Here is a 23,027-nt window from a genome sequence, read left to right on the forward strand (position 1 = left end):
GGGCTCTCGCCTCCCTGACAACCGCCTGAGAATTACGGTCGCTATAGCTATACTGGTCGCGGTTTGTGTGGCAACACATGGTATTGACTTTACCGGTCTTGGTTATATGGAATTTGGCGATATTTCAAAGAACGGTGTAAATGAAGGTTGTAATGGCCAATCGTATTCTTTCGATTATCAGTTTCACAAAACCGTTCTATAGTAAGTTCGCATGCCCGTCAGCACTTGTGGAGTTGGTGTTTTTAACATAAACAGTTCAGAAGATGTATGGTGATAGAAAAGACACGATAACCTTAAGTAAGTGGAGTCCGTTTCCATCAGGCCTTCTCTGACATGCCAAATTTTAGTCTAGTCAATACTGATTGTCTTTTGATATTGATCTCGACGAATGAGATGAGAATACGGGTTCTCACACTTGCTTGGAACCCAAGTGTTCTTTCATCCGTATATCGGTCGTCTCCTATCTCGGGTTCATGAGTCGAGCCATTGCAAGGAAAAAGCTAACAGAAGGTGGCTGAATGTGTGGGAGAGGCTATTTTGAGTTGAAAGGCATTAACAAATAAGTTTCAAGTTCCATACCTCAATAGAATCGCTCACTAAGCATTCGTCGTCACCAACGTAGTGAGAAACCCGAGAGCCGAGAAGTCTCAAGTACAAGTCGAACAATCGTGAATCAATCGTCCGCAGCACTTGCAACACGCTAACGATCAATCAGAATCGATCCAACGAAGACACAGAGGCTAACTCTGCCCGTTCAAAGGTCTACTACAGATCAACATCAATGACCGCCAAATTCAACATCAAAGCAACTTCTCTACCTTGGCCCTCGTCCGCAGCGAACCGTCTCGTAAATTTAACGACTAATCATCATATTGATCAAGTTCAAGCTTCTTCAATGTTATTATAATTGGCCAATATCCTATCACAATCAAGGGGTTTGACTCGGCGGGCGCAACCTCGTAACCACTACTCCATCCGAAGTCCGAACCTCGCCCATTCCTCAAGTATTAGAAGAATTGTCCAAGTGAGCCGTGGAGTAGATATTTTCGTTCGCTCCACATATTCTCATTGCTAAACGATAGGACAATTTTCAACATCCAAACAGACTCTTGATATTGCAGACGCGGTTCTGGATATGCGCATCAACAGGGACTATGTCTAACGAACACAGATTCACTCCTGCCAAAGTGTAAGAACATTGTAAGAGCATTGCTCTGCTTTCAATATTTTTATTTGTAAACTTTCAGCTCTTCTCATTGAAAAGAGAATGCACTCGTCAATCTGTGTCCATGCAACTGGTAGAACCCGACATTCCACCTGGGATTCACTGTTCGCTGGGCACGCTTCTGTGGAGCTATTCATTCAAACGCATGGGTCTATGCGTAATTTTCCTGAAGACGGGGAAGTTGACCGATGTTTGCAAGGAGTTTCCCGGTCTTTCGATATAAAACGTCCTTCGATTGCTAGTTGAGCGGGGCGCTTCTCAAGTTTAGGGTAGCGTACAAGTCTCGTCAACTGTTCAACAGCTAGCCATGCACTCCAGGAACTTTATTCGCTTGGCCACTTTGCTCAATGTGGCGAGCGTAGTGCTTTCCGCGGCCCTTACCTTCTCGGCCTCTACCTCTACTGTTTCTGCCTCTTCCATTCCAGCTTCCTCTATACCAGCCTCTTCCTCTATACCAGCCCCATCTTCTGTACCGGTCTCTTCTTCTGTACCGGCGACTTCGGTCCCCGCCTCCTCAAGTATGGCGACCACATTCACCTCCTCAGTCCCAGCCTCTTCTTCTGTACCTGTCTCTTCGTCTGTACCAGTCTCTTCTTCCGTACCAGTCTCTTCTTCCGTACCAGTCTCTTCTTCCGTACCAGCGTCTTCGTCTGTACCAGTGACTTCGGTCCCGGCCTCCTCGAGTATGGCTACCACTTTCACTTCCTCAGTTCCAGCCTCTTCTGTACCGGTGTCGTCTTCCGCACCCGCGTCTTCATCTATTCCAACCTCTTCTTCTGTCCCGGCCTCCTCGAGTATGGCGACCACAATCACCTCCTCAATCCCAGCCTCTTCTTCCATCCCAGCTTCTTCGTCTATTCCAGTTTCTTCCTCCGTACCAGCGACTTCGGTCCCGGCCTCCTCGAGTACGGTTATCACCTTAACCTCCTCGGTGCCTGGTTCCTCTAGCCCGGTTACTACCATCACCTCGTCGGCTCCAGCTTCATCGAGTCCAGTTACCACCCTTAGTTCTTCAGTCCCGGCCTCATCGAGCCCGGCTACTACCATCACCTCTTCTGTCCCCGCCACCTCTTCACTTCCGGTTACCAGCACCACTACAGTTTCCACTCCTCCTCCATCTGGTACACCGACTCCTTCTTTCCAGATCCACCCCAATGGAAACACGGCGAAGTGTTTGGACGTTCAAGGGGATATCATTGAGAATGGGACGCCAGTTCAAATGTACGTTTGCATCATTAGAGCCGATCGAGCACTTTACTCATACTATGAAAATAACAGTTATGATTGCAATGGGACACCTGCCCAGAATTGGATTATTGTACCGGGAGAAGGCCACGTCCAACTGGCTGCCACTAACCATTGTTTGGATGCTGGTGCTAGTAGGTGTAATAATGCGACCGATTGCGCATTAGTACTGACATCTTATAAATTAGCTCCAGTCGATGGTACTAAAATGAAGATTTGGGAATGTTTCGATAATTTGCCTGCTCAGGATTGGTTCTACACTGATGACCACAGGATTTCTCTTACCAATCAAGGTAAAAGACCTGATGATATGATGAAAACCTCAAAACTGAGCTGATAATCTTTCATTCAAGGTTCCTGCCTCGATCTCACCGAGGGTAATTTGACCAATGGAAATGTGGTACAAGTTTGGAAATGCACCGACTTCAATGCCAACCAAATTTGGAGCGTTTCTAACGGTACTTCTGGTCCAGCTTGATATCCCTGAACGATATATAGACTCCTCTTGGAGAACCCTAGACTGAGAACTCTGATTCTATGGACAGTATTGATTAATGTTAGCTTTTATCGATTGAAACACACACGAATTCGAAAGCCATGTATATTGGATTGCCGACTGCCGCTGTTGCATTGTACCGTTACAAGTTGCTATCTTTCTATTCAATCGATTGCTCGTGACTGTGTAGCACGGGTATCATGGCAAAGTTTTCATGTGAACTATTCTGCATCGTCCTCTGGAATAATAAACGAACTCAATATTCGACTTCTTCATGGCGTACGAACCCTGACACATTATTCACAAGTTCTAGTTATCGTCCACTGTCTTTGACGCCTTAGGAGATATTTAAGTTCTGAGCAAAACGAGGACTATTTCGTGCGAAAGCGACCGACTTCTGTTTTGCACCGGGCTACCCAAACTTAATAATTACAGAAGGTTACCAGCGTGGGTAGATCAAATAATATGAGAACCGAGCGGGAGGGCTCATTTAGAAATCAAAAGGACGCGGAAAATCACAAACTAGACAAGCGGTTCATATGAGTCATATGTGAGCGCTATGCTGGTCCTAAGCGGTGGAAAGACAACATAAGAACATAGTATGACACCGGCTTCTCGGCCCCAGTAAAGCTGAAGATAGACTCGGAGGACTCGAGGGATCTCCGGTTCTCATGCGATATTTGCGCGACGCCCATATGCAAAAGAACTTTCCGTGGTTCCCACAGACTGAGGATACAACTACTGACAATGACGACGAGTTGCCATCGGTGTAAATTGACCGTGTTCGCGAATATATCATATGGATTGTGGAGCATCTTATTCAGTGTTTATTTTTAACCACCATAAGTGGCGCGGAGTCCAGACAGCGTGTGTCGCGTGCACAGACAAGTAAGTATATTTTTTGTGCCGCCCTGCCCGTCTCCTGGGACCAACACCAATGATTGACAGGATTCTCCATACTTTTGAGTATATAAACTTCAGAATGCCGGAAATGCGAGACGATATCTCGCCACCTCACTCCAAGCCCCCAAGTAGCACTCTAGACTTTGTGAAATTCACTCAATCATGATGTTCTCTTGGAACTTGGTCTCCCTGGTGGCAGTCGTGCTCAATGCAGCCAGCGCAGTGATCTCCCTCCCTGTCGCATCCGAATCTGCCTCCGTTCCAACTAGCTCTACGCTCCCTATCACTACCACTGTCCCTTCTGATGTTACTTCGACCGTTGTTCTCCCTACCACCAGCGAAGTTCCTACTCTTGTCCCCCCTTCCACTAGTGTTCCTTCTACCGTAGTCCCCACTACTACCACCGGTGTTCCCTCTACCGTTGTCCCTACTACTACCACCGGTGTTCCTTCTACCGTTGTCCCTACTACTACTGCCAGTATCCCGTCTACCATCACTTTCCCCACCACTACTGGTTCTCCCACCCCTACTCCTGTACCCTTTGTGCAGATCAACCCTAACGGAAACACTGCCAAGTGCTTGGACGTCCAAGGCGCAGTTCTCGCGAACGGAACCCCTGTCCAAATGTTTGTTGTTTTCTTCAAATTCTCACACCCGTGGCAGCAAATGCTCACGTTTTCGTAACAGTTTTGATTGTAATCAAACTCCTGCTCAACAATGGGTCATTGCACCTGGCCAAGGTCAAGTTCAATTGGCGAATACTACTTTCTGTTTGGACGCCGGTGCTTGTAAGTATACCAAACATAAAGTGTCAAATTCTACGGTGCTAATCAAATTTCTAAAAATAAAACAATAGCGCCAGCTTCCGGTACTGGAATGAAGATCTGGGAATGCTTCGATAACTTACCAGCTCAGGATTGGTTCTACACTGATGACAAGAGGGTCGCTCTCACCAACCAAGGTAAAGGCGGGATATACTATATGTAGAAAACCGCAACTAATGATTCCTTTAAAGGCTTCTGTCTCGATCTCACCAATGGAGACTTGACCAACGGAAGCCAAGCACAGGTTTGGAAGTGCACGGACAACAATACCAACCAGATCTGGACCACCTCTACGGTCGCAGTTCCTCTCCCGGACCCGCCGATGTCCACACTGGTAGCTGCATGATAATTTTTTGGGCGTGGGATAAAGATATTGCTCTGAGATACAATTTAGGACCAAATTGTTTGTTTCTTTATGGACCATGTTGATATACTTATTATTGTTGTGTGTTCAACGATTGTGCAGTAAGAGCTGAGAAAACGTGGATATCCGAAGCCCCCAAAAGAATATACAAGCACAAATTATAAACTACGTAAGGAACAAACATACACATATTACATCGCCAAATCAGAACTTCTCTGGCATCACCTTCCTTCGTGCAACCTGTGTCAAATCAGCAACACGGTGTCGTCTAGCACTTAACTCCTGACCAACCGGACCGACATTACATCGTTCCTGCTCGAGACCGCCTTGTGAACCCTTGATTCCCCGTCGCAACTTCTCGTCTATCTTAACGCCTACATTCGGAATAAGCATTGAATTGAGTGTTTTAACAGGCGCCGTCGCTCGATGGTACTTTTTCCTTCGATCTGAAAGTCGACCTTCTCGTAAAGTCGAATGAAAGTTTGGCCCGGCAGCGATGGAGACGTCGTCAAGAACTCGAAGCGATGGAGTGCAGGCAATGTTATTGAAGCTGACTTCGGGAACAGTGGGGTAGGTTATGAAGGAAGCGACATCAGAATGTCCCGATAAAGTCGACCTATTCATTATATTCTGGCGTCGTTCTCCATCGTATACAGAAAAAGAAAGGTCCTCAAGCAGCCGGCAGGGACGATTGTTAAAAGTCGACTCAGAATTCGATGTATCGTTTGTCAACGTGTCCTCGGCCAATATATGCGCTTCAGTGTCGCCCTCTTGGCTGGTCTCGGAGGAAGATTTGCAGGTAGATGGACAAGAAGTGTACTTGAAACTGGCTCGAATTTGATCCATTATCCGAGTGCGATCCTCGTCGGAAGTAGATGACATAACTTTAACAACCTTTTCAGGTAAACAGACACCCCCATTTTCCCCAGCGTCGCGCGACTCTGATGGTATGGTCACAGCATCGACTGTGTTTTCTCCACTTGATGTATCTTCCACGTCGCTGAGAATAAGCTTGTCGAGGTCGTTCCCTATCAAGTTGCCAATATCACTCGAGGTTATAGAATCGTTGACATAACCCGCAGTAAGAATGGAGTATTCTGACTGACTAAATGAGATATCTTCAACGCCTGAGGAATGTAATGACAAAGTATTGCCAGAGTTGTCCAGTGATTCTTGTGTGCTCCTCTCTGGTACGGGATCATCGCCAGTTCTAGCAGAGTCCGAAGTCTCGTAAGGGATGCGTGCAATGTCGGATAAGGTAGCCTGTTTTATCGAAAGAGGCTCTACAGGCAACTTCGGAGACGGCGTTGGCGTGTCAAAATAGTCCGTAGCTGGCGATGAAAATTCCGAATCGAGACCAGAGAAGGATACTAGGAGAAGTGGCGTGGCAGGAACATCGGCTTCTGACAAGTATAAATCGAGATCAAATACAAAGGGATATGGAACATCTCCGAAGTCGGCGTAAGGTAGTTTCGTGGGGACAACCAGACCAGAGAGCACTTGTGACCGGGATTCGCGACTGAACCTTGCTGAGGTTGTCGACAATCTAGGTTTCTCGTGGGACGTGGCAGGTATAGTAGAGTCAATCTCGGAGACAGCCAGGTCGGCTTCGGCTATAGGATCCTCGGGAGTGACTTCCTCTGGTCCATGACTGGCTCGGTTCAACTTGTTGGCCGCACGGAAATTTCGCTCATCTATCCCATCGTTACCAAAAAGCGGGGAAAAACCAGTAGCAGGGAGTGAATAGAAGTGATATCGCCTTGACGTCCTTTGTATCGCAGGCATTGTGTTTCGAACAGTGACCCATAGGTTTCCCGTAGAATATTCTCTAGCCCCGTGAGAATGAGGTAGCTCATTGTCATCAGCTCTCTCCTGAGTAGGATCCAAATTCTCGTTGCCAAGGCATCCATATAGGTCTGAAGTTAAGGCGAGTTTGGAGGTGGAGACACCTGTCCGTTGTGAATCTTTCTGTTCGACGTGTTTGCATCGTCCCACACGATTCGAGGAAGATAATAATAGGTGACCAGAGGAGTCTGTCGCAGGTACGGTGAGAAGGTCTTGACGAGGTTCAGGGATGAAGCCTGAAATGCGCAAAGCTCGAACAGGCATCGTAATAAGAGAAAGACGTTGAGCAAGGGATTTCCTGGAAGGAGGAAATATACTCCAATCTTCGACGCGGATAGTAGGGGCTGCGTCAGCACCATCGAAAATAGGCTTGGAGCGGTGAGGTGTTGAATCGAACCGAATAAGAGCTGGACGGCGTTTCTTGTGCTGACGATCATCATAGACAACCCTTCTCTTAGAGCTCAGCTGTCGAAAGACGTTTTGGCGAGTCCATTCTTTGATCGGTACATTAAATCTCCCACTTGTCTTAGGAGAAGGGCAATGGTGGGCTAACCTGAATGACGAGGAGGTCGTCCCTGGATGCCTTGACGATCCTTTGATGTCGACGAAGTCACATCTAAGGACATCTTCTTTCCGTCAACTCGGGTCGGAAGGCCGACTTGCTCTTCGCAGTCAGGCCTTCTTTGCTTTTCGTATAATAGCCGGGCAAACCACGAAAAGAAGTTCTCTAAGAGCCTCCAAAAGGTTTGTCCCAGATTCGACATTCGAAGTTACTAGTGGTGAGGATGACCTTCACAGGGTAAGAGGAGAAGAGTGGCGATCATAGCGAGAGTAGAAATTGAGCGATCGATATCCATATAACCTAGGTGGCTGACGGTGACCGTTTCTTTCAGCGAGACGATGAAAGTGTTGAAGTCTGAAGATACATCATTTGTTGGGGTATGTTTTGATTGGGTTTGACATCTCAAACGGACCTAATTTAACGGTCGTTCGACCCGTTTTCCACTTTATCATCGGCTGGAAGCCAAGGCCTTAAAAACAAGTATTGGTGCTGTATGATTTTTCCGCAAAATACATGCTCTTGCTTGGGCCGGTCCCCACCATGCCATGGACATTCACATGGAGTAAAATCATGGAAAACGGATAGACAATAAACCCGGGAGTGGTCGTTTGGTTAGATCAATACGAGCCTGCGGCTCTTGAAAGCTTTTATGTAGCGTGCGCACGCCGTTCAATGCGGCCCGAAATGTGCCGCGCTTGCGAGGAAGGCAGGGAATTCTAAGAATAGACTTGTTGGTGCTGGGAAGATTCAGAAGTTGGCCATTTTCTAGTTTCATGGTTACGCAAAATCTCATGCAAAACGACCAGCTGTAAACATGTTCACATGCTGTCTAGGAATTTTCTGAACCTTCCAGAGCACCAGTCGCGTCCGTCCGAATTCCGGAAAAACTGAGGAACATTTATGTAGTGCGATCAGGAAGCTAAAACAATGCTAATACAATTGTAATCGAGTTCACGACCCTATTCCAAATCTAGGGTAGATGATTGCGGAATAGAAATAAGGGGATAAGAAATTAATTGTTTTTGGTATGGGCACAATTCTGAGCCCACGTCCCTTCTTATTCTGACGACCACCCGCCGAGAGGACACAAATCCAAAGTTGAAGTCAGAGCCAGTACTTCTAATTCCGGTTCTTCCTTGGCTGGTTCCTTGCGCGGGTGTCCACTGCCATTACCCACAGACCTTCGGAACTGTATCGACGTGAAGACCTTCTTGACCTTTTGGACCTTGGTAGCTCGCGTTTCTCCGTTTATCGCGTGCACTGGAAGCCGTGTCCGGTGCATCAGACACTGCATAGTCAATCTGACTGCTCGCAGAAACGGCGCGCTTAGACCACCCTGTGTGTCGTCAAATATCAATATAATGGACCAGGCTGCTTGGACCACTGATCACGACACTATCCACACTACGTCCGTCGAATGTCCTTCTTGTTCCACAACTGTTATGGCCACAACACGGCTGGACAAACGTATATATTACGACCCTCGTGAAGTCCAAAATGCTGGTCTGATGGACATTGATACCGCTACGGGGACTCTGCCAAGCCGGGTAAGCTTAGTGGCACTCTTTGAAAGGTATATAAGTCGCTCATAACCCACACTCTCTTGTCTTTCTATCCCAGCACCCCACCTCATCAGTTGACGCCAGACCTATAAATAACGAGACCAGCGCAATGGCAAATATGACTTCGACGAATTTCGGGAAAGAGAGATCACCCATCCCCAGCATACGGCTTGACTCAGACCCAACCCATATGTCCGGAAGCCAGGAAGGTGGCCCTTTGACGATCGTCACTACCACCGGAATTTCTTCACCTAAATCACCTCGCACGTTGCGGAGGACTAACAAGAAGTTGTCTCTGTCTACTTTCGTCAGACCTAATGCCGACCGCCTAGTTCCTCCTGATCCGTTGATTCCCCTCTCTCCTCCGCCCATCCCCATGTCCCACTCACACGATCTTCCCAACACACTATTCACGCCTTACGATTCACCTACCAGCCATCGAAGTTTCTCAGGAGTCGCAAATAATCCCCCTACGATAACTTGCAGTCCTCCGACGCCGCTCTCTGCGGGTGTATCACAAGGTATTCAACCGTCTTCGCCGTCATCTTCGCCAGTTCTACCTCGAATTGGAACGCACAAACGTCCATACTTCAGTACGGTTAGGGCAAGTAAGAACTCACGTCGTGGTTCCGACGTCTCTCCACTATCGTCACCTACTTCTCCATCTTCAATCACATTTCCTATTTGTTCTTCGATTCGTCAATCCGTATCTTCCGCCTCCTCTGCAAGATTTGTAAGGTCGGAAACTGGGTTGACAGCGGAGATACCTGCAACTACCCCCGCGTATGGTTCTACAACCTCCTATAGCCCCAATGATGCACAAGAATCCCCGATCGTGACAGTACCCCCCTTGCCACCTTTGTTACCCCCATCTCCAACCTCCATTCCATTTCAAATGCGTGTGGCGGCCCCTTCACAAACAAGGGGTGCCTTACCTGTGTTAGATTTAGCACAGGATGAGGACGAAATTGGGAACGTGCATTGTTATGATCAGTTTGGAATGAATAAAGTTCGGCCTACTACCAAACACCTGGGCACGAAGAAGAGTGGAAAGTCGAAGGAGAAATTCAAGAATCCGTTGACGTTATCGCTTTCCTCGGGGAGACAACGCGGTCATAGTTTTGGGTTCGGATCTGATAAGGGCAAAGAAGTTACACCCTCATTTCCAACTTTATTAACCAGCAGAAGTTTTGCCGGTCTAGGCTCAACTGTTCAAGGAAGTTCTTCATTGAGTGGAGAGATGGAGTCAAAGATGACGTCGGCGGAACGGGATACCAATTCTGGCAAGGAAAACGATAATAACACGACTCCTGCATCCAAATTCCAGGAAAGTCAGAGGCAAAGCCACGATGGAAGGGAAAGGAATAGAGGAAGGAGTGGCGGGAGGAAATTGGTTAAGACGCGTAGCTCAATTGGGTTCAGCTCGAATTCGACTGGCACGACCTCCGGCTCTTCCCCGTCTAGGATTGGACTAAAGTTGAGGGAAATGATGAGCCACTCTTTCCTTGGTAAGTTCCAAGGAAACGATGCTAATCGTTCTTAATTGCTCAGCTACTTCTTGGATTTCGTTTTTGGTTTCATTTATTTCCGCACTTTCCCTGACATCTTCATAGATTATATCATGACTTTTAGTAATGTAAATGCTTCCGTCCCTACTTGCATATTTTCATCGGTCATTTCCTCCTCCATTCTTTTGCATTGGGCATATTTCATTGGAACATATATAGATAGTTAGCACTTAGTCCAAATCACTTTATGATACATTCTTTTATCACATCACGCCGGCTATCAATTAAGTACGGGAGTCATCACACCTTGTTTTGCAACATCCATGTCATGACCGCCATTACTCGTAACTTCCCTTGGTTCATCAGGGATCTTGGTACATCTATCATAGGCGATGTAAGTTAAAGTGTTTCTCGGCTCACGTATCACTTTCAAGTAACCGGGTAAAGCACAGGAATGCTACACGTCACTAATTGAAGGTTTACACTTCACGGATACCGAATGCCTCCGGTATGCCCTTTCCAAGGGCTTAGGCATCGGTATTGTCGTTGGAGGATCAATCATGAGGCTACCTCAGCTGTTTCTCAGTACGTTGGCAGGACTATCTTCAAATTTGGGATCTCCAACTTACTACTTCATTGGCACAGTCTTGAATGCACGCTCAGCACGCGGCCTATCATTCTCCTCATTTTCACTTGAAACATTGGCGTACTCAATAAACACAACCTACTCATTCCGTCATGGCTTTCCATTCTCAACTTACGGAGAGAATTTCTTCTTATCCCTTCAAAATGCGATCATCGTACTCCTCATAATTCACTACCGGCCCTCCCTATCATATGATTACAAGAAGCGACGACGACACTTGATATTCGCCTCACTCTCCCTCCTCCTCATGGTCTTCCTATTAACCTCAATACCTCCCTGGCTACTTGCTTTCCTTCAAGCCGCCACTCTGCCTTTGGCCGTCTCTGCTAAACTACCCCAAATCATGCAGAATGTGCGAGCTCAATCGACAGGTCAACTCTCTACGTTCGCCGTAGGAGCTCAAATTCTCGGTTGTCTCGCTAGACTATACACGACAGCAATGGAGGTGGGTGACTGGCTCGTAGCCAGTGCATTCGGGATGGCGTTCATTTTAAATGCCATCCTGGGTGTGCAACTGTGGATGTATTGGGGAAAAGGGGGGATTTATGATGCAGAGGAGTATGAAATGGCTGAAGAAGGGACGCAAAACAATATGAAGGAGACTGTTTCCGTTTATCTTGGTGGAAAGCCTGGCAGGATAAATGGAAGCAACGGGAATGGGGTTGACATACGGACGAAGAGCCCATCGGGACCTACGAGGGTTAGACTAGGCACGCCGCCGCAGCGAATGCGAAAAGTAGAATAAGATGTTGTACACCATTGTGAGTACCTACTTGTATATACCCAACGAAATCAGAGGTGCTCTAAATAGTCCCGGCTGGAATGAAGGCCACTCGCTGGATAGGGGTGAAGATTCTACCCCACAGTATCCCTTCGAGTCATCTCTTGTACCTTGCCTCCCCTCTCTTGCAACTGTTATTGAGTCAATGTCTTAATCTCCCCAAAGATACTCTCTCGAGCTCTAAACCATTCAGAGAAATACAATCTGAGCGCGGCATAACAGCTCATCGTACAAATCATCTTGTACGTCAGATATTCTAGAAACTCTCAAATCATCTGAATCATAACTTTAGCTTCCAAACCTAAAATCATTCAAGAAGTTTGAGCAAACATAACGCACAAATTTTGGGTGATGATCTTCTCCTCAAGTTACTCAAAGCCATCGGGACACCCATACTCTCCATACTTTTCCTCGCTCGTCTTCTAATCCAAGGGAAACCGGTCAATAGCATTTCTGCGTATAGCGTTTATGTAGAGCGGGTGGGAGGTTGTTTTTTAATGCTGGTGGTGAGCTGCAACGTGAGCGAGTTTGCTCATGAACAGCACCATGATTTGTGGGTGTACTTACGATCAATGCGCAAGTATAGGCCAGATGTTTCGTTTCATTACCCGCAGCTAACAAGCGCTGGGTATATATAGGGTAGGGTGCCCTTCCGATATGTTACAGATTGAGGATAGGGGTAGCCCTGAAGGCTTGTTGAAACTTGACGCTGTGACATCGAGACTCCTGTGGCAGTCGATATGTTCTCCTCATATGTAACACAAGTCTTGCGCGATTCGCGTATCACCCGCGTACGCGAAGCAAATCCAACTCCACGCCCTCCACCCTTAACGGATCAGAATCATGAGATGAGGAATAGGAGGCGCGTAGATCATATCCATACACTCATACAATACGTGATCGAGATAAAAATGATAATTAAGCGAGGAATGGTTGCACCTTGCCATGTCCCTTACCGGGTGACCGTCAGGGTGACCACTCGATGGCCGAGATGATGCCCAGCAATATCTGGGTCCTCTACTTCGCAACAAATAAAGTCTGTGGCGATTTCTATGATTCAAATGCCTTTGATTGTGGCTGTACGTCAGATGACGATATGGACACTTACGTGGTTCATCGGCGAACGGCAGCAACGGTCCAACGTTGAGTCTGCAGAGAAAGCCGCGGGAAACCCACACAATCCTTGATTGTCCTAAATATAAATCTTTCTAACATCTAGTTGTCCCTAAATACCTGCGGGAAGTCACCCAATGTGAACAATTCTGAATTGTCATGCAGAAAAATATGCCAGATAACATTGGGATGAACATGACGAGGGAAAAAAGGAATGCCAAGAAAGGAACTGCAACAATGAATCAAGCAAGTCAATAAAAAGAGTGTATCTATGTACGTTGTCCAAACTGAAACTTTGCAAAAGAAAAACGGCGACTAGCCTTTGAGTTCGTTTTTCGAGTTGCTCTGGTCGAGAATGAGGATCGAGAATTACTGATAACTTCTTCCCCAGGCCTATTTTCCCGCGTATTATCCTTTCTCCGCAGCGACAATATCTCTGGAGCTGGTAGGAGCTCGCTCAGCCTCATGAGAGAACTTCGACTACGAATGGCACCCTGAGAGTACGACTTCACGTGTTCTTGGTCCTTTGGCCGGGCTTTGAACGGCCAAAACCCGGACTTCATAACGGGGTCAATAGGGCGTTCCGGATCAAATATGGGAGTGGCTGGGGCAGCCTGGCCTTGAGCTTGAGTATCGAAGTCGGAGAGTAGCTCGTGGACGTAGGCTGGGAGCTCAACTTTAACGTTAGAGGGATCAAGAGGAATGGGAGGAGGTAGAGGTTGAGTGAGAATGACAGCTGTTCCAACTTCTTCGCCACATTCGATCTGAAGCTCAAGCTGTCGCGGTTCAACCAAAGATTCTGTTGCTAGGGGTGTTCGAACACCCGTATCAACGCTAGAGTCACTGCTGGATTCTACTTCTGGAGGGCAAGTAGGAATTGTATCCCGTAGCAAAGCCATAGTGGGCGTAGTACAAGCAGTAAGTGAGCCGAGGTTAAGAGGTCGCAGATGGGCTTTGAGAAACCGTGAGCGAGGACGGCGGCGATGGATGGGAGTAACACGTTGGGGGCAGCTTAGGAATGACACGAGGTTGGTTCTAACCTTGTCATCTGGGCCTGACACATGATTAATGTCATTTCCGCCTTGTGACAGCACGTCTCTGGCGCTAGAAGAAACGGTGACGAGAGAGGTGATAGTTTGTTGGAGAACATCGACATGTTGTGATATTGAATGATGTTGCCGCTCGGCTTTCCAACGTTGAGACAACATCGAACGGTAGCATTCTGGGTCGATATCTGCGACAGCAGTGCGGTCGGCAGTCAAAGAAGTGAGTTCCTTCGCTCTATGTCCAGATTCTTCTGCGAACTGGGCAAGTGAACTTGTTGCTTGACGGAGGGTCCGTATTTGTAAGTCGAAGATAGAAGGTTCATTTCCACACCGTCGCAAGGATTGAGTCAGCTGTGCTTCAGCCCTTCGGTAACGCTCTGCTCTGAGAGAACTGCGAATTCCGGACATCCTCCTGAATACACGACCTTATGTCAGCCGAGAGTCAAAATGCCGGATAGCCTCAATTCCTTACCTAGGAGCTCGACGTGGTGAGTGTGGCGGTTCAGACCGATCCAGCATACCCTACAAGATGATGAGAGAGAGAGCGGTTGAAGCTAGCAAAGAGACTAATACCTTCAACTTTGGCGCGGATGAAATTGGAGCTTCCATGACGTCTGTAATTATCGAAGGCAGCACCTCGTGATACAGTCAAGGTTAAAGCACCGTTCTCTCAGACTTTACGACTTGCAAAACCAGTTCATAGGGCGATAGAGTCTGAATCAAGGCAGAGGGGCGAAAGCTGAAACGAAGCTGGAACAAGTTCTTGTCCAGTCCAGGGTCAACCCCGGCGTTTTAGGGGGTTCAAAGTCACATGACTGGAAATTTAGAAGGTGGCGCTGAAGTTCAACCCTACTTTTGAATCATAGTATCAAATGGTTAGAGACTAGACGAATGTACCTACATACTGCACACCAAGGTAGTAGTTGCCATTAGAGACGGTCAGCAACCCATCTCAGTTTGATTTGATGGCTCAGATCAGTGAATATTTCGCTCAGAATGATTGGAGCAAGTGGGGCCACCCGACAAAAAATAGCAGCTAATGACCGATGATCAAAGAATTTAAAGTTTAGAGTGACTAAACCGAGTCATACCAGGGTCCCGGATTGTCCCTATAGGAAGGAGAGGATTCCTCTCAAAGAAGGAGTCTGACCGAGCAGCCATATCCAATATATCACAATAGTCGCATTTGCTATCACGGCGGACAAATAGCTGTCAAGTCGCATGCCGAGTGATGCTGTCATGTGCACTGTCAAGTTGCCGGGTCACAGGTCACACTGGGTATACTGTGACTTATTGTGACATATTAGTCACACGGAAACTGCCCCCCCAACTAATCTCGAATTGTAGCCTAGTGTCTCAGTGGTATTCATAAATTTATGTGTTAATAATGCTAAATGCACATCACAGCAGGCAAATTTTTGGCTCCATTAAGGACGGAGAAGCACTGGGTTGCTAATTACCTGTACCTCAGTCACTTGATTATGTCATCGCGCCCTTAAGTCAGTGGAATATGGCCAACATTGCTCATAAACGGTTTTATTATTGTGTATTATAACGTGAAATTAACAGCGCAGTGTGCATGTACATATAACTTCACGAGAAGGTGTAGGAAGTAGCGGTGAGTGGTTACTGAAACGATTACATCTAAGGGAGTGACGCTAGCGTGACATAGGATGACTTGACACTGCACATGACAACCACATGACATGCCGCATGACAGCATCACTCGGCATGCGACTTGACAGCTATTTGTCCGCCGTGTATGTTTCGATATACTGACACCAAAAGTACAGAGTGGAGAAGAAAACGTTGGATCCCGTATACGAGACCAGAACTTGCCATTGCATAGTTAGTTATCAGTTAAAAACTCGACCTCTGCTGTCGAATTACAGTAGGATCGAGCAAAGGGTGTAGAGTCCAAACCAATTTATACATACATCTGCGCCGGTACACAGTTCTTATACATACTACATAAATCACCGATTGCTACCCAACAAAGGCAGTTTTGCAGCTTTGAGGTCAGCATTGATCTCATCCAGATGGTTCATGAAGTGAGCCTTCAAGTTGTCCCACATCTGTGGTTCATGTTCTGCGCCAAATCAATCAGCTAATTCATCTAGCTGTCAATATGTATCAAACGCACCGTGTTTAGTCCCACAACGATTCATCGCATACTCTGTGATAGTGAACGGCATGCTAGATTCAAACATGAAGGCTGGCAGTAATTGTCAGTCGCTAAAGTAGCATTTTGAAACATAAATTATCTTACCAAGGACGCCTTTGTGAACGATTTCTGGCGTAAGTGGGTGCTCCGAGGCTGCCTTCCATACATCGTATGACACTTGATGACATGTTTAAATGCATAGCCGGCGGTTGGTGATATAGAGTACTTACCTCCGTGAGGGCAGAAACCTGTCTCGAAACTGGCACCACCTGTGATATGGAGGTTTCGAGTTTGTTAGATTTCTAATTAACCAATACAAGGTTGAACGCACCAGGCTGGAAACCATCGCTACGCCCACCATACACACCATGGATAAGACCCATGAACTCGGTCGAAGAATTACGGTGATAATACTTCGAGAATGTCAGAAATCCACATCACTCAAGCAAAAAAGGGCGAGGACTCACGGGCGGACGGAAGGTATTAGTGGCAACGTCCCATCTTTCACCAAGGATCAAGAAATCAACAAGGGGTGCATTATTGTGCTTCGACTTCGCAGTCAAGACACAGAAGCAGGAAGGGTCGATGTGATCTTTGGAGATACTACCGACAAAAATGAATTTCTCCATTGCGTATTTGTAGGGAACGTAGCTAAGCTCGTATAAGTTGCAAGGTCAGTCGAATCAGACGAAGAACATACTTTCCATGCCACGCGACAACGTCGAAAGGTGTATGTTCTTGGTGACAAGCGTGCAGCTGACCAGAAACCCTATACACCATGAATATCGAGACTTTGATAAGGGCGAAAATTGAACTCACTTGTAAACGATCTCCCACGAACTTTGGTCAATGTCGAAGCAAGCCACCGGAGTCTCGAAATCTCTACGATTCGCTAGACCGTTCCCTCCCAAAGCTCCAAGTTCGGGTAACTCGAAGTGTGTACCATATATCTCTTGTATATCTGGTAAAGAAGTCAGGAGAATCCCTCAGAAGAATAGCGGTATACCACTCACATCCACGAGACGGACCGTCAGGAAGGATAACCTTGAATTTCATTCCGCGCTGAATTACACATAATTCGCCCGGCCTAACCATCATCCTAAACAAAAAATCAGTATATCACATATACCCTCGACGCACAACACTCACTTTCCGAATTCCGTTTGTATATCCAATCGACCCTGCTGCGGCAAAATCAACATGTCCCCATCCCCATTACAGAACGCTCTCTTATCCATAGACTTGTTTGCAAGATACATATGAACAGCCAAACCTTCTCTCAATGTCGGATCACCATTCCCCGCAATCGTCTTCAAACCATCCACCCAGTCAACTTTTTCACTATCCGCTGGCAATTTGAACGGCAACCAAGCCAACTGAGTAGGACTGACGTGCACATTCTTGTTCGTAGGTAGGAAATTTGATTCAAGCTTACAGAGCATCAGCAAACATCAGAATCTGATCTAAAAGAAGTCATCACGACGTACATCAGGATTATCGGGGAGCCGTGTGAACCCTTGGTGAGCAACGGATGGCCTGATACGATAAAGCCATCTAAACGAGCAACAGTCAGAACATCCAGAAGGCCCTTCCTACATTATAAATCACTCACGCAAGTCTGTTTTCGGCCCGAGGCGCAACAAAGGATGCCCCAGTCATCTATTAGACGGATATGACATCATGAAAATCCCGGAAAACATGTACACAGAAGACGTACGCCTTCATTATAAAGACCATACTTGTTCTTCTGGGGACTATTCTGGCCTTCGGGTAGTACACCTGGCCTGAAGATGGTTTAAATCATATCCGAGAGACATAGAGTAAATCTGGCTTACAATGCCTCGCTAGCAAAGGAGTTGCCAAAGCCCACTTGGTATCTATAAGGATCCTTTTCAGTGGGCTGAGTAGCGAAAGCTGATTGAGCGGTAGCGCCCGAGGTGATCTGAGGCATTGCGGAAGAATGAGTGTCTCTCAGGAAGTCGTGATTCTTATACAGATTAAGAGGTTTTGTTTGGGGGTAAATGTTTCTCCTCGAGGAAGAATTCTCGCAGCCTGCTGAAACCGTCCCCTGATTCGAACTTGGGGGTGTCTGGTATTGTAGGACCCCGGATAATTCCTATATATGTTGGATCCGAAAGAGGAAAGAGGGTCATTTTCCAGTTTCCTGTCTGGATCATTTTTTGGATCATCTTGGATTTACTGTCCGTTGCACCCGGCCTACTGTTTTCGAAAAATGTTGTCCGAATTTAGGGATCCGACCTCAGGATGGATGAGTCCTAGATTCCTAGGGCCCACTACTGTAGCCCTCGGGTAGGTCAGAGGCTGCCTACACCCGTACCCGAGAATTACCCTAGCCCGATTACGAGCCTTTTTTTCACGAGTCCTAAAAATGATGCTGTATGGCGATTTCTAATCAAATCCATATAGTTTGGGTGTCAGCCTCTATGCAATTAGGGAAGGTTTCGGCAAGCGGAGGTGTGAAGGCGGCCACTACGGCCTGCATTCGTCAAAATATTCGCAGGCACGAGATAAATCTGATAAAGCTCGATCTCATAATTGATGGTAATCGCTTTATTCGTCATATGTACAGTCATACACCGACAAATCAATCGGGAGGAACAAATATACCACTAGAATCACTGAGACAACTGCTTGATCTTCAAAATAATTGCTGTAAGAATGATGAGTAAAAGAAAGAGTTCGCGGATACAACGATGATGCTTACACTGCGGATCTAAGTTCTGATGGAAGACTTGTTCCCACAGACCTCCACTGCCTTCCTTGTTAGCTCCTATATATCCGTATTTTGGGGTGAGATGACGCTCCAAGAGCCAAGTTCCGTATTTAGACCCTAGCTGGAAGAAAGTTAGTAGGACGGGGATATTATCCAAGTTGAGGTCCCTACACCAGTTTTCTGATTAAATGATTCCACTACTAACACGAAAGGAGATTGTCCGACTTTGCGAATGACCTGGGCGCTCATAAGATAGATAACGAGGAGTAAGCAAGATTATCTCACGTCTTCGTCAACCATGTTGAGGGTTGGTTTGTTGATCAATCCTACGTCTAGGCCTTCTTGACGGCACCTCAGAACAGCGTCGTGAGATCGGTGTAACATGTCCCCGAAGGAGACAACATATCCCGCGGTGCCTTCGAGGATAACATCATCCTTCCCAGGACTGAATGTGTAGTCACCATCGAAGAAGCGTTGACCATCTTGTTTGAGAATCCATGGTACTTTGGACCTTGTAGAAAAGATAAAGCGAAGGCCACGTTGGAAAAACACGGCCTTGACTATGGCCACCATCTGTGCTGGATCGCCGGGAAAGTAAAGATATGAATGCACATCAGAGAGGCCATTGTCTGCAAACATGTTGTTGATCCCTGCTGAAGAGAGTTAGAAGTGCGGTAAGACAGCGGTGATGAACTCACCAAAGTGGCATGTATTGTCCGCCTTTACGTCATTAGTGGGTAAAGGTAAAGAGCCAAAAACGACGTACAATCTTTATCCACCAATCATGGAAGACATATCAACATCCATGAGAAAAAGACAGACTTATGAAAGACTGCGCCTACCTCATCAACTGTAAAGGAAACGTCAGATCCATGTTATACTGGGTTTTTTAAAATCGTACCTCCGGCATGAGAGAAGTGACTCAAAACATTGCAGTTATTCAACCGAGCCATGGTAATTTCAGAGACCACCATCTCTAGGAAAGCAGAGAACGTCGAAAATAGTCCGAATTTGTCCGGAGCAAACCCGAAGCCAGCAGCGGCAGAAAAGTTACTGCGCTCCATGACTCCAGAAGGAACGAAAACCTCGGGATGCTTCTGATGTATACCTTTCAAACCAGTTGAACCTTCAAGGTCACCTGAAACATCATTAGAAAAAAAGGCAGTTTATAACACGCTTCAACTTACTGTCAATCACCATGACCCTTTCCGCGGCTTCTTCCTTGCTAAGTCCGTCAAGGACCATGTTCACAGCTTCACCAAACACGATACGGTTCGCACCGACTTCTTTAGTACAGCCCACATAGAGATACGGAGAAGAGATAGTCTTGATATTGTTGTAAAGTTCGGAATAGTCGGGCAGGCCACGTCGCTTGAAGTACTCAAGAGCACCTTTCACCGGAATGACATCGTGTCCTTTTACTTGCCCCTCGATCGTAGGAATACCAGGCGCCATGACACGTGTGCTGACAACTAAGATACTGGCTTCAATATGTAGAATCACAATTAGCTCCAAGCATACCTGCAGCAGGGCCGTTGTAATTGACGACCTGGCAAATACCATCCCAGAGAGCGTCTATATCCTCGCCATCTACCCTGACGACTTTCATGCCATGACCCTTGAGTGTTTTCTCGATATCGAATTTTTTCAGATACTCAGAAGGATGGCCCGCAATAGTGACGTCATTAGCATCAATTAGGAGCTTAACGTTCAAGTTCTGAGCAACGGCGATGCGAGCAGCCTCAGCATCATTGCCCTCCTGCTGAGACCCGTCAGAGCCAAGGCAGAAAACAGTCTTATCCTTGTTTGCAAGGGCAACACCGTTGACCATCGGCCTGCGAAACTTGTTAAAGCTCGTATGCGCGCTATCTGGAGTGAACACTTACCAGATATGACCGAGGCGTCCAGAAGAAAACTTGATGCCGGGAGTCAGGCCTAACTCGGGATGTCCTGGAAGTTTAGAGTTTGCCTCGCGGTAGCGAAGTAGATGTTCAGGTGGAATATGACCCTCAAGGGCGGATAAAAGGTATTGAGTAGCAACGCGATGTCCTAAGAGCGCATAGACGATGAGGCAAGGTCAGACATAGCATGCACATAGCATATATGCAGTATCTTACCTGCTTCATCGAAAATAATAGGGAAATAATCCTTAGAATTCTCGAACAGGGCGAGAATGATGCAGACTTCGGGAACAGTGTCATAGGCACCACCTATTTGATAGCGTCAGGTGTTGCGTCATCGCTCATCACTAATAGTGTACCGGTATGCCCGCTGAGGCCCCTGGCGGACGCTGTCGCAGTGAAAAGGACTATGACATCGCGCAATAACTGGATATTGGCAAGTAGGGTGGCTTTCTGATCAGCGGATAGCTTTGGATTCCGGGGATCAAGGGAGAGCCTTGGCGAATGTGTTTGAGACGAATGGTGGTTGAAAGCGATAAGCTTACTTTCTGAATTGCTTGAGATCAATAGGAAATTCGCTGGACATGTTGGTAGTCAGAGTGAAGATGAAGAAGGAAAGGTTTCGTATATTTTTGCTTGTTGGGGGATGGAGTTATTAATATGAAGTCACTCTCCACAGTGTTGGAAAACCATATTCCATATATCGTAGTAGTGGTACAACAGGGATGCTTCATAGTGGAGACCAAGCGCAGTAGAGCCACTAACATGATACGCACAAAATGATATAACCGATCTACTGCAGATTGGATCAGTACAAGTTTAAAGAATGAATAATTTGAGAGAAAAGGGGACAAGGTGAATCAGAGAACCGGATTCGTCAAGATACACTCCTCTGGAGGCATTCAGACGGCACTTCCTAAGTTTCGGTTATATGATCGTCATATGAGGGATGGAAGAAGGAGTACCCAAAGTTAAAGATGAAAGACTGACCTCTACCAGATGAAAAGTCGATTTAACAGACCCCAATTGATGAGAAGACCTCAGCAGCAAAGGTGGACGAGCGAGCAGTGAGCAAAAAAATGAGTTTGGGATTTACGGCATATTCAGACTCCGATTGAATATGGGAATTTCCCGGGCTTTGAATCCTTCATGATCATCCTTATGTATGCAAGCGTATCCCGTTACTATCACAGTGAACGAATGGTGGGTGGCACGATTATCAAAAGTGTATGCTAGCTTTGAAAAACGACTTGCGAAAACTCCGATGGCACAGGTTTTGAAATCAAATTATTCTTCACAACCGAGTAGATCTATTCCGGAAGGCATGAAATCATGACCTGTATCGCAGAATTTTGTAAGTAACTCAAACGTTGTTGCTGAATTCTCGGCGCGTCGCCGCACGCACAAGGCGCAAATGTTCTAGCATTGTATTTTGGTGAGGGGGTACCGAGCTAATCTCAAGTAGTTCATCGTACTTTGACAGCGTCTATCAGACTTTAGGACCACGCTCGTCTAGAATTCTGAACTTCTTGTGGACTGATCCAGATCAAAGCGTCGCTGAGACAGGCTGCAGTCTTGGCATGTTTCCCTCAAAATGATGACCTTCTTTCTGTTCAGAGCCGAGAACTCGAAGAGAGCACCTAGGTTCTGTGACACTGAAATTTCCTTCCCGGGCACATCCATTCAGCTGGACTCCTGGAGTGCAATTCCTCGTACTTGGCCGAGGTTACGCAAGCCTTTAAGTAGGCACTACGCAAGTGCCAACCCTTTCAGGGCGCTCTGTTTCTGATGACATCCAAAATCATGTTGCACAAAATCTTGGACCACTTCAATGTAGAGTGAAAATACACGGTGAGTTGATAATTGTCCGCCATCAAAACTCGACCAACGCATCACTATGGTCTATTATAAAGTTTTTGGATTATGTATATTGGGTAGACTTCACTGAAGCTTTAAAACAGATTTACGAAGAACGAGGCAAATTGTCCAACACGAACAAAATTCTGTTTCGTTTCCTAAGCTTCCTCGATATCATCTCTCTCTCTCTCATCTCTCTCCGTGATCCCCACTCCTCCCCCATCCGAACGATCCGATTTCTCCTCTATCCC

At 46.7% G+C, this 23,027-nt stretch overlaps 9 protein-coding genes across 9 annotated transcripts; 5 read left to right on the top strand and 4 right to left on the bottom strand.

The window, feature by feature from the left end:
• Positions 1-1,532: 1,532 nt before the first annotated feature.
• AGABI2DRAFT_115967 (hypothetical protein) lies at positions 1,533-2,948 on the top strand (the record flags this gene model as incomplete). The annotated part of the gene is made up of 4 exons (XM_006458944.1): positions 1,533-2,446; positions 2,504-2,604; positions 2,659-2,763; positions 2,824-2,948. The coding sequence occupies 4 exons, from the start codon at positions 1,533-1,535 to the stop codon at positions 2,946-2,948; spliced, it is 1,245 nt and encodes a 414-aa protein (XP_006459007.1).
• A 1,030-nt stretch (positions 2,949-3,978) lies between these two features.
• Positions 3,979-5,147, top strand: AGABI2DRAFT_191092 (hypothetical protein). Its single transcript, XM_006458945.1, has 4 exons — positions 3,979-4,495; positions 4,557-4,657; positions 4,726-4,830; positions 4,885-5,147. The coding sequence occupies exons 1-4, from the start codon at positions 4,032-4,034 to the stop codon at positions 5,037-5,039; spliced, it is 825 nt and encodes a 274-aa protein (XP_006459008.1). The 5' UTR covers positions 3,979-4,031; the 3' UTR covers positions 5,040-5,147.
• A 114-nt stretch (positions 5,148-5,261) lies between these two features.
• On the bottom strand, positions 5,262-7,528 carry AGABI2DRAFT_115969 (hypothetical protein; the record flags this gene model as incomplete). Its single annotated transcript, XM_006458946.1, has 2 exons — positions 5,262-7,396; positions 7,456-7,528. The coding sequence occupies 2 exons, from the start codon at positions 7,526-7,528 to the stop codon at positions 5,262-5,264; spliced, it is 2,208 nt and encodes a 735-aa protein (XP_006459009.1).
• Positions 7,529-9,541: 2,013 nt separating this feature from the next.
• Positions 9,542-10,244, top strand: AGABI2DRAFT_134553 (hypothetical protein; the record flags this gene model as incomplete). The annotated part of the gene is made up of 2 exons (XM_006458947.1): positions 9,542-9,746; positions 9,794-10,244. A coding segment is annotated over exon 2 (307 nt), but the record flags the coding sequence as incomplete, so codon positions are not given.
• Positions 10,245-10,862: 618 nt separating this feature from the next.
• AGABI2DRAFT_65740 (hypothetical protein) lies at positions 10,863-11,925 on the top strand (the record flags this gene model as incomplete). The annotated part of the gene is made up of 3 exons (XM_006458948.1): positions 10,863-10,928; positions 10,987-11,119; positions 11,180-11,925. The coding sequence occupies 3 exons, from the start codon at positions 10,863-10,865 to the stop codon at positions 11,923-11,925; spliced, it is 945 nt and encodes a 314-aa protein (XP_006459011.1).
• A 915-nt stretch (positions 11,926-12,840) lies between these two features.
• On the top strand, positions 12,841-13,110 carry AGABI2DRAFT_191095 (hypothetical protein). Its single transcript, XM_006458949.1, has one exon. It carries the CDS (start codon positions 12,944-12,946, stop codon positions 13,106-13,108), a length of 165 nt encoding a protein of 54 aa, XP_006459012.1. The 5' UTR covers positions 12,841-12,943; the 3' UTR covers positions 13,109-13,110.
• A 13-nt stretch (positions 13,111-13,123) lies between these two features.
• AGABI2DRAFT_191096 (hypothetical protein) lies at positions 13,124-14,866 on the bottom strand. The gene is made up of 3 exons (XM_006458950.1): positions 14,694-14,866; positions 14,593-14,642; positions 13,124-14,532 (listed from the first exon to the last, which is right to left on the bottom strand). Exons 1-3 carry the CDS (start codon positions 14,727-14,729, stop codon positions 13,344-13,346), a joined length of 1,275 nt encoding a protein of 424 aa, XP_006459013.1. The 5' UTR covers positions 14,730-14,866; the 3' UTR covers positions 13,124-13,343.
• Positions 14,867-15,944: 1,078 nt separating this feature from the next.
• On the bottom strand, positions 15,945-18,235 carry AGABI2DRAFT_200921 (hypothetical protein; the record flags this gene model as incomplete). Its single annotated transcript, XM_006458951.1, has 14 exons — positions 15,945-16,209; positions 16,264-16,335; positions 16,390-16,461; positions 16,515-16,553; positions 16,616-16,697; positions 16,752-16,935; positions 16,985-17,053; positions 17,104-17,245; positions 17,298-17,383; positions 17,434-17,714; positions 17,772-17,838; positions 17,897-17,943; positions 18,002-18,068; positions 18,120-18,235. The coding sequence occupies 14 exons, from the start codon at positions 18,233-18,235 to the stop codon at positions 16,097-16,099; spliced, it is 1,437 nt and encodes a 478-aa protein (XP_006459014.1). The 3' UTR covers positions 15,945-16,096.
• A 685-nt stretch (positions 18,236-18,920) lies between these two features.
• On the bottom strand, positions 18,921-21,505 carry AGABI2DRAFT_183819 (hypothetical protein; the record flags this gene model as incomplete). The annotated part of the gene is made up of 11 exons (XM_006458952.1): positions 18,921-18,955; positions 19,010-19,139; positions 19,190-19,255; positions 19,304-19,668; positions 19,920-20,156; positions 20,206-20,490; positions 20,540-20,853; positions 20,905-21,067; positions 21,136-21,228; positions 21,279-21,415; positions 21,465-21,505. 11 exons carry the CDS (start codon positions 21,503-21,505, stop codon positions 18,921-18,923), a joined length of 1,866 nt encoding a protein of 621 aa, XP_006459015.1.
• Between the last annotated feature and the right edge of the window lie 1,522 nt (positions 21,506-23,027).

The sequence above is a fragment of the Agaricus bisporus genome (assembly GCF_000300575.1).
Source record: "Agaricus bisporus var. bisporus H97 unplaced genomic scaffold AGABI2scaffold_3, whole genome shotgun sequence".
NCBI classification, from domain to species: Eukaryota; Fungi; Basidiomycota; class Agaricomycetes; order Agaricales; family Agaricaceae; genus Agaricus; species Agaricus bisporus.